Source organism: Dromiciops gliroides, chromosome 3 (genome assembly GCF_019393635.1).
Source record: "Dromiciops gliroides isolate mDroGli1 chromosome 3, mDroGli1.pri, whole genome shotgun sequence".
Classification (NCBI taxonomy): Eukaryota; Metazoa; Chordata; class Mammalia; order Microbiotheria; family Microbiotheriidae; genus Dromiciops; species Dromiciops gliroides.
The window spans coordinates 208,333,486-208,344,399 of NC_057863.1; the positions used below are offsets into that span (position 1 = coordinate 208,333,486).

The 10,914-nt window shown below is 36.8% G+C and overlaps 1 protein-coding gene across 1 annotated transcript in view; it reads right to left on the reverse strand.

Moving 5' to 3' along the window:
• PROS1 (protein S) overlaps window positions 1-9,607 on the reverse strand; it is a 97,389-nt gene extending 87,782 nt beyond the window's left edge. The window contains exon 1 of the mRNA XM_043997012.1: window positions 9,307-9,607. Coding sequence (XP_043852947.1) covers window positions 9,307-9,385 — 79 coding nt within the window. The 5' untranslated portion in view covers window positions 9,386-9,607. The remainder of the gene's footprint in view (window positions 1-9,306) is intronic.
• Between the last annotated feature and the right edge of the window lie 1,307 nt (window positions 9,608-10,914).

Sequence of the window (10,914 nt, forward strand, 5' to 3'; positions counted from 1 at the left end):
TCAGACTTGGCCAGCATGCCAACATGACCAGTACATGGCAGGAATTTGTACTAAATCGATCCAAAACTATATCCATGCTAAATACTCTTCCATGCTTTGGCTAAATAAGTTTCCTATTGCTGATAGTTATATGGTCTCAGATAATCTCATTTCAATCCAATTCTTAATCTAAAGCACCCAGCTGGCCTGAATCAGGCCTAGCCTACAACCATTGGCAATAGTTGGCAGTATTAGATTGAAATGGACTTATCAAATGGGGTCAAGATCAATGGCAGAAAAAGCTAATTCCTGGATGGCCTCTGTGCTTCTGGTTGTTGTTCTGCCAATAGTGACCACAGACTTAAAGAATTATGCTTAGAGAATCCTGTAGAGTTAATTTAAAATAAACTGAAATAACTAATAATTTTCACAAAATTTCAAGATATAAAATAAATCTACATAAATCACCAGCATTTCTTTGTGTTACCAAGAAAACCCAGCAGGAAGAACTAGAAAGAGGAACTCCAAGCAAAATAACTATAGTAGTTAAGAAGTACTTGAGAATTTGTTTTCCAAGATTCACTTTGTGACTATGGGATTCTGACTATAAATCACTCTTTGCAGAAATTAGAGACATAAATAATTGGAAAAATGTTCATTCCTAGTGACTAGGTTGAGCCAATATTTTTTTAATCACAGTAATATTCAGATTTATTTATTTATTTATTAGGTAATGTATCATTCTAACTCCCAAAAGAATATTTTGTAGACCTAAAAAACTTAGTAAAATTCATATGGTGGAACAAAAGATTCAGAGTCTTAATAATAATAATAATAATAATAATAATAATAATAATAATAATAAAGTCAGTAATCATTAAAAGAATTTTGTATTGGATAAAAAAGAGGTTTATCAATTGAACAGAAGAGGTATATAATATACAGCAGTAAATTGTTGAATAGGGTTTGAAAAACACAGACACCAGTCACTGGGTGAAGGACTAAGTATTTAACAAAACTGCTGGGCAAAGAGGATAGCATTCTTTGTACATACTAGACTTAGACTAACACTTCACATGATATATAAAGATAAACTCCAAACTGATACATCATTTCGATATCAAAGGTTACATCATGAATAAATTGGAGAACTTTTATAACTATGGATAGGGATAGCATATATAGCCAAACAAGTAATAAAGATAGAATGGACAATTTTGATTATGTAACCTTAACCAATATTTGCCCCCCCCCCAATCTAATGTAGTAAAAGTTAGAAAGAAGACAGGTAATTGGGGAGAAAATCTTTATAAGTATCTCTAATAAAAGTCTCCTTTCCAAGATATATCAGGAATTGAATCAAATGTGTAAGGCAAACAACATTTCCACAAAAGATAGTCAAAAAGTATGAACAGGTAGTTTTCAAAGGAAGAAATATAAGCTATCAACAATCATATGAAAATACTTTATTTGGATCACTAATAATTACTGAAATGCAAATTAAAACAACTTTGAGATTCTAAGTCATGCCAATCATACTGGCAAAGAAAACAAAAGGGAAAATAACAAATGTTTGAGGAGCTGTGGGAAAAGAGGGGCACTGCTGGTAGAGCTATGTATTTGTCCAGATAATTCTGGAAAACAGTTTGGAACTATCTCCAGAAATTTATCAAATTGTGCATACCATTAATTTCAGCTATTCTGATATTGATGTATGATGTAATAGACTATTATTATGTCATGAGAAATGATGAAATGGACAATTTCAGAGGAAACTTGGAAGACTTATGAATTGGTGCTGAGCAAAATGAGTAGAAGTAGGAGAACAATTTACACAATGATAACAATATAGATAAAAACTATTTTGAAAGACTTTAGAACACAGAGAAACAACCATAAAACAGGGATCCAAATGAATCAAGATAAACACTCCACTTAACCTCCTAATAGAGATGTAATGAACTTAAAATGAAGAGACAAATTTTGGGGCAACCTTCATGTGGACATTTGTTTTGCAGGCCCATGTAGATTTGTATTGAAGGATTTTTTTTTGTGGTCAATAGAAAGATCGGAGGGCAATTGGGAGGGATAAATTAATTTGTAAAAAAAAAAAAAAGTAATGATACCATCTCAGAAATTTAATTAGTCCAAGGACTACTGTTCAAACCATTGATATAGCTTTCTAATCATGTAAATGAAAAAGCCAGAGTTTAGAATCAGACTTCCTCAGCCTTGGCTTGTATCACCACAGCAAAAGCAGTCAGAAGAAACTGTGCCCAAAAGAAACAATTATGTATTTTTGCTAAACATCCTTTCAAAGTTATGGTCAAGTAAACCTCTTTTTGAGTGCTGGATATTCTACAGGTATCTCATTTGATTCTAATCCCAATCCTAAATCACTTAACTAGCCTAGAACATATGTTTATTTACCATGCTGAGTCAGGCTGCATATTATCTTGGAGTAACAATTTGGATGAAACTGCTTGTAGCAGGCATGAATTTATAGATCCATTAAAATGATTCTATTGTCCCCAAAGGGTTCCCAGCCCATAGTCTTGATACTGCTATGCTAGAGTGTAACACTTGAAAACTGTTAGTAAACTTTGCTTTCTTTCTACCCTAGCTTGTTACTGTGCAAAGAATCTCTGATAACATTTTTACTGGCAAAATGACCAGGCTTAAGCCGATCTTCTTGTTGCTGTCTTCTCCAAATGTGGTAGAATAGTTGCTGGAGGCTCCTCCCCAGAGTTTCAGTGAGCTCTAACTCTATGGGATAAATCACCAGCTCTTCCAATAATTCTCCAAAGGCAATAAAGAGACAATTATCACATGCAAACTCCTCAGATGTATGTTACATTGGGCAAGAAGCAAGCACCTCTAAAGCTTTTGCATAGTTGGCAAGAACCAAGAATGTCAACTATGAGCAGGCTCCATGGGATGGGCATTGCTACACACAGATGAGGAAATTGATATTCATAGGGATGAAGTGATTTACCCAGAGTCACATAGCAAAGCCAAGATAAGAAAGCACATCTGTGCTGACTCTCTAAGTGCACGTAGGTTTTATCTAACATCATGTCGTTCTTTACATGAATGATTACCTGCTATGGACCCAAACTGAAAAATCAACAAGTTTTTGCATGAAAAGTTGCCAGTTATTTTTGTTTCTATGCATAGTATAAGTTTGGCAGACTTCATACCTAAATTTACTTTTGAAATATTTTAGTATCAATAAATACATAAACACACATATGATTTGAGAACTAGTCACAGACTCTGATAGTTTGCTTCAATGAATTTAACACACTATTGTCTTCATGTTTCAAAGTTGATTTCAAAAAATTTTTATAGATTTTCTTCCCTCCTGCCCCCCAATCATATATCATTACAATAGTTTTAAATGTTTAGATAAACTTCTACAAAAGTCTCACTTCTATACCTAGTTATGGCATGGAGATCACTTTGGGGTTTGGAGGTTATGTTAGTAGAGTAGGGGCTCTTCTAGGTCCTACCAAGGTGGATATAGGCTTTGAGTACAGAACCTATGAGACACTTATATCCCTGTAATCAGAGGACAAAGTTAGCTAAGTTTAGACAAGCTTGTGTATAAGAAGGTTGTCTGTTATATGATGAATTTTGTGGGGCAGAGCCATCCACAATGACTATCTATTAATATATAGTGCCAGGGGGGAAGAAATGTGTTTTGCTTCAGTGGAGAGAGAATTCATAAGGGAATCTTTAAAGTATTTATAAAGGCTGGAGGGGATTTTGAAAAATTTTGGGACACTAATGCACTGTTGGTAGAGTCATAAACAGTCCAACCAATATGTAGAACAATTTGGAACTACACCCAAAGGAATATACAATTGCATACCCTTTGGCCACTAGTAGATCTGTATCCCAAACAGATGTGATAAAATAATGGGATTTGGCAGATATTCAAAGACCCACCTGGAGATTAATCTAAACCGACTGAATTAACTGCTGATTAGCCTTCTTCAAGTTAATTAGATTGTAACCATACCTGGCCAGCCCTTAAGAAGGTATTGTTCTCAGAAGCTATGGACTTTGAACTCAACTCAAGACCACCTTCAAGTCCAGTGAACCAATGGATTTGGATGACACTACCAATCAGCTTGAAGCAGTATGTAAGGACCACCTCTGCTCCAGACCTATAAAAAGCTTCCACACTCAGTTTGAGGAAGAGTTCATGGTTGAAGCAGACTCATGGTGGAGGACTTGAGGAAGAACCAGACCAGGCTGGAACTCTAGGCTAGATAGGCCTTTTCTTAACTTTCTGAACTCCACATGAATACCTGGTATGCTTTAATAAATGCTTAATGCCCAAAGACTGGTGCTAAAGCTTCTAATTTAAGGCGACCACACATTAAAATTTAAATGTCACATAGATTAAACAAATGGAAAAGGACCTATTTGTACAAAAATATTTATAGCAGCTCTTTTTGTGGTAACAAAAGAATTTGAAATTGAGGCAATGGCCATCAACTGGGGAATGGCTGAACAAGCTGTGGTATATGATTGTGATGGAATATTAATGTTCTGTAACAAATAATGAGTAGGATGCTTTCAGAAAAATATGGAAAGTCTTACATGAACTGATGCAGAGTGAAGTAAGCAGAATGAAGAGAGCACTGTACACAGTAACACCAATATTTTAAGGACAAACAAGTATGAAAAATTAAGCTAATCTGAATAAGTCATTGATCCAAGATTATTGCAAAGGACCCATGATGGAAAATGGTATCCACATCCAGAGAAAGAACTGATGAACTCTGAGTGTACATTGAAACATACTTTTTCCATTTTATTTTTCTTAGGGTTTTTGTTGTGTATTGTTGGCAACACGGCTAATATAGAAATGTTTTACACAATTTTACATGTATAATCAATATCATATTGCTTGCCTTCTCAAGGATCGAGGGAGGGGCAGGAGGGAGAGAGTTAATTTGGAATTCAAATTTTTAAAAAATGAATGTTAAGATCTTTTAAAATGTAATTAAAATATTTAATGAAATAAATAAAAGAGCATTAACATTTTTTAAAATCAACAAAATATAAAGAATTGAAGTAAATGGAGCATTTATCCTTAAGTGCAGCTAAAGGATATTAGATGCAATTGACAGGGAAAGTAATTTGCGTTGCAACAATTACTCTGTTTGAAACCAAAGATATGCAACAAATTAAATGAAAGTAGAATTGGTCTTCAGACAAATAGCAGGAATTTCAACTAGTAAGTAACCTTAATTCTAACTCAGCCCTAACTACTTCTTCCACCCATTAACCCTGATCTTTGAAGAGAAAGAGAAAATAAGGGTAAAATGAAATTAACATGAAAAGTTTAAGGCAGAAAAAGGCAACAGGAGAGGGGGAAAGGGTAGGATGTTCTAGAATGGTTTATACCCACTCAGAAATGTGTGCGTATGTGCATGTGTGTGTGTAATTAAAATTTCCAGGGGCAGCTAGGTGGCGAAGTGGATAGAGCACTGGCCCTAGAGTCAGAAGGACCTGAGTTCAAATCTGCCTTCAGACACTTGACACTAGCTGTGTGACCCTGGGCAAGTCACTTAACCCCAGTTGCCTCACACACACACAAATTTCCAAAAGAACAGGAACATTTTAAAGAGAGTATAAAATCATGGGAGAGAGGAAATTTCATTGTAATTTTCGATACTATTGCTGTCATGATTGGAGAGGACTATGAGAGAAAGAGAACTCCTAGAACTTCCTTGGAGACCAAAGGAATTAACTATAATATGTGAGAAAGATTCAAGAGACATTTGCTGAGAGAACTGAGTTTAGCCTCTGGTGAAGGCATCCTGAAGAGAATTCTTCACAGGCTTTACTTGGTCTGGAAAGAGCTAAATTAAAGTATTGGACTTATATTTCCAGAGTTCAGGAAAAGTCCTTAGTTGCAGTTGATGGTTAGAGGTAAATCTGGCTATGATTTTAGGAGTGTTAGGAGAGATTAAACATTTTTCTATTGTTTGTTATACTGTTTGACATTTATGCACTTTGACATATATGCTGTTTGACATTTGTCTGAACCTAAGAGATCAGGGTTTTAAGAAGAGAGAGGGAGAGAAAGTTTATAGGACAGAGAAGGGAAGTGCCTATTATGTGCCAGGAGCTGTGTTAAGCACTTTACCAATATTATTTCATTTGATCTGCACAACAACACTGTGAGGTGGGTGTTATTTTTACCCTCATTTTACAGTTAAGAAAAATGAAGGAGAGAGGATTAAGCGACTTGCCCATGGTCACTATTTAAGTATTTGAAGCTGGATTTGAACTCAAGTCTTCCTGATTTCAGGTCCAGGGTTCCAACTAGAGCAGAGACTAATTAGTGAATGAAGCTATGCATTTCAATTAAATTATGAGGAAAGAGCAGAACATACCCTTTTGATTTTTCTTTTTTTGTTTATTTTTCTTTTTTGGTTTGTTTTTTTGGTGAGGCAATTGGGGTTAAGTGACTTGCCCAGGGTCACACAGCTAGTAAGTGTTAAGTGTCTGAAGCTGGATTTGAACTCAGGTCCTCCTGAATCCAGGGCTGGTGCTTTATCCACTGCGCCACCTAGCTGCCCCTTTGTTTATTTTTTAATAAACATTTAAATTTAGTTTTGAGTTCCAAATTCTATCCCTCCTCCTTCCCTGAAGTGGTAAGCAATAAGATATAGGTTATACAGATGCAATTATGTAAAACATTTCCATATTAGTCATTTTGTATAAGAAGACTTGAACAAAAGAAAAAAATGAAAGAAAGTGAAAAATAGCATGCTTCAGTCTGTGTTCCATCAATATCAGTTCTTTCTCTTGTAAAGAATTAATTGTTATTTGAAGTTTTTATGCCTCGGCACACTGGCCTGGGCTTCTGCAAACTGCACAGTGCTCCACCTACTGGTGGACTGAGGGCTCTGGCACCTCACTTCATCACCACTGGCACAGGCCTACATGGGCCTGGCAAAATTATAATGATTGGAAGCCTAGTGAGGGCAGTCATGTGACTGTCAGAGCGGCCATCCCATTGGCTGGGGCTGTGTGGGGTGTTCCTAGGTTTGGGGGAGGAGAATTGGGCATTCTAGGTGGAAGCTGGAAAGTGACAGGTGTTCTGCTGTGTATTTTCAGCTGATTCCTGGGCGGTGGTATTTTTTCAGGTATTATAATTTCCCTTTCCCCATTTTATTTCCTTTCCCTTGATCCTACTGATCCTGTTTGTGGTTTGTTTTTTTTTTTAAGTTCGTTCTTGTTAAAATAAATCTTGTTCTGTTTTGAGGGAGGCTGTCGGTCTTCTTCCTTGCCCCAATATTGCAGCGAGCCGCTTAGCTAGCACTCCCCAATTAAAAATTGGTCCCCACACTCTGGAGATAGCATATTTCATCATTAGTCCTTTGGGACTGTCTTGGATCATTGTATTGCTGAAAATTGCTAAGTCTTTCACAATTCTTCATCCAAAGATATTGCTATTACTGTATGCAATGTTCTCCTGGTTCTTTTCACTTCACTATATATCAGTTCACGTCTTTCCAGGTTTTTCTGAAATTATCCCGTTTGTAATTTCTTATAGCAAAATAATATTCCATTACAATCATATATCACAGCTTGTTTGGCCATTCCCCAATTGATGGGCATCCCTTATATTTCCAATATAATATTTTTGTACAAATCGGTCCTTTTCTCTTTCTTTGGATATCTGATATCCTTTTGATTAATTTGATATCCTTTTGATTTTGACTTAGAACCCAGCATGAGAATTAGGAGGGAAATGAGACAATAGTTAAAGAAAAGGTTGGTCATTCCAATAACTATAAACACTTTTATCTACTAATATTCAGGGTCAATTACTCTCTTGAAAAAGAGTCTAGGTAAATTTCCATAATAATGTGAAGGTAGGTAATATCTGAGAAAGGCAAGGGACTTTTGTCACTTTTTTCCTCTGTAAAGCAAAAATATTTATCAGGGAAATTCCCCAAATCCCTATTGACTTATGCAAACTTCATCTAGATTGTTAAAAATTAAAGTCAAGAATCTTATAAACTAGGCATTTTGGGTTGAAGTTTTCCCATTTTGGTTCTTAGAAACTGCATCAACTTTCAGCACTTAGATTTTAAAAATATTTATAACAATCCTGATTTATGCAAAATTAATATCGTTTTGTACCAATTCATAGTTAACCTCCTTAATTCCCAATTTGGGTTTACTAAATTTGGAATATTTTCCTTTTGGTTACCAAAAGCCTCAAAAGCTATTTTAGAGACCAATGTTTATGTCTCCTGCCATCCCTAATGTAGAGAAAAAACTTTGAGGGACAATATTGCTAGTTATGATCCTACTTAATTAGAAAACATCACATAAGTAATCAGCTTTAAGATAATTCACCTCAGGCAACCTTCAGATAGTAATAACATGACTTTAGAAACCAAATTAAATCTGCCAGGTGTGGAAAGGTTCTATTCTTCCAAGACACGTATTTTGCATACCATAGAAGACAATAGGAGACACTTCAAGGTACGAATGTATGGAAAGATACCGTGAACAGCTGGTCAAGGAAGCAAATTAACACTTTTAAATACACCTAGTGTTAAAATGTGTGGTACCAAGTGATCCAGGTAACAATTTTTAACACGCCTTCTTTTGATCTTGAGGTTAGCTTGGAACAGGAACCTACTGAAGAACAAGCTGTCATCCTACTTCAGTTAGTGTGGCAATGTGAGTCAATAGAAGTTCGAAGTACAGATATTGCACAAGGCTAGCTAGGTAGGAAGGCAGGGGAAAGAGAGTGATGTTTGGGGATGGATACCGGTGGGGGCAGGGTGAGCCGTGGGGGGAGGAGTGGAGAATGAGGTTTGGCTTTCCCGGATTCCGAGTTTAATTACATACACCCCTGCCCTGACGGGGAACTTCAGTTTCTAAATTGGGAGATAGGTGAAGGGAAGGGGGATGTGACAAAGCAAAAAGTATGTACTCACTTCATTATTATTAAATAGTCCCAGTATCCCTTGGACTTGTTTCAAAAGAAGGCAAGGAGGCAGTAAATTATTGTCACAAGCTTGCAAATATTTACCTTACCCGACCCCCCACTACTCGTCTACTACACATCCTTTTAGGTGAATGCACAGTTGCTCCCTATCTACTTAGTAGTTCTGGTTGTATAGACTCCTTGGAGAGAGGTGAGGGAGACAGGGCTAAGTGAAAAGACCCAGGGAAAAGAAAATCCAAACGACCAAGAAACAGCACTGAAACTTGGCAAAATTGCAGGGAGGGTTGGAAGGAGAGGGGTGAGGAACGGCTGTGTATCAACACAAAACTCACAGTTTTCTGCTTCTGAGATCTGAATCATGAAAAAGAGACTCAGAATGAAAGCGACGCAGCGCCCTCCCCGGATCTTCATTGTGGGAAGGCCGAGGACCGAAGACTGCGCGATGGTGTGGACCGACTGCCTTGTCTGTGCTGCTGCGGCTTCAGCTATTTCTGCTGCTGCTCCAGCTTCTTCTCTATTGACTTTGAGCCGCAGCACACAGCATCGGTATGCAAGAGGGAGGGAAGAGGTTGCCAGCTCCCAGTTCCCTAGCCCCTGCTGGGGAAAGTGATAACAGTGGGACAGGATCCATCCCAGAAACGGGACATTTTCCAGGAAGCTTTTCAGTTTGTGGGGGTGGGAAAGGGGTGGGGAAAGTGAGTCTAGTAAACAGAACCCGGGTAACTTTCCTTCTCTTGCAACCAGGTCAAAGCAGCCTGTTCACTTTATTATTTTTTTTTAATCTTCACATATATCTCATGTTTGGTTATATGAAGGGATAACTGTAAAGTGGAGTTTTAAAAAGTAAACGGAACACTGGAAACATTTCAGCAGGAAAAATTTGCCGAAAGCTACTGCTGGGAAATCACCAGACTCAGTTCATGTCAGAGCTAAGAAAGAAAAGTCTATAAGGTGGTGAAGGGCAGGAAAGTGCAGTAATCCGCAGAAGTTGGTTTCGGTGAATACTCTCAGGAGCCTGTAATTGTAAAGGTGTTCATAGAAATAAAATAGGTTGACCTGATATTCAATATTGTATTAGTGCACTTATTTAATCCTTTCTACGGACTTTGAAATTGAACTTAGGAAGAGGTCTATATTTTGCACAAAACGGTCCCTGTAGATATGCTAACTTGTTGACTTTATTACTGGCAAATAAACTGAAATTTCCGATTAATCGACATTCTAGATTGCATAAGTCAAAAAAGTACTAAAACTTTCATCCAAAAGTGGAGTTTTAAGCTACTGAATTACTGCTTCAGTTCTTACCTACAATGCAGTAGAACATTTAGGGAAGAAAAAAGGGAAAAGACCAGATAAGGAAATCATCAACATTTTCAGTATCTAGTTAAGGAGGAGACAAAATAAAAACATCAGTTTTGATGAATTGTTAAAACACATGACAGTATAGGCAAAGACATATACTATAAGATTTCAAACTCCCCCAAAATATTATTCCTATTAGCCTACTAGGAGTTTATATACCTCCTGCCTGAAGTGCCCATTATTCTCATTAATCCTGTGTGTAATAACATTTATTTACTTATATATTTATTTTAAAGAGTTAATATATTTACTTGTTTTGTAGAATAGATGAAACAGGATATCAGTGTTTAAAAAAATTAATCAGTGGTGCTATTGTAATTAATCTCAGCAACACTAGTAAGATCTTGCTGGCTTTTAAATTCTGTGGTTCAAGACTGCCTAAATTATTTTCCTTTTTATTAAAAAAAAATAAGCTTGGGCAGCTAGGTGGCGCAGTGGATAGAGCACTGGCCCTGGAGTCAGGAGTTCAAATCCGGCCTCAGACACTTAACATTTACTAGCTGTGTGACCCTGGGCAAGTCACTTAACCCCAATTGCCTCACTAAAAAAAAAATAAGCTTTCAGTTTAAAATCATTTA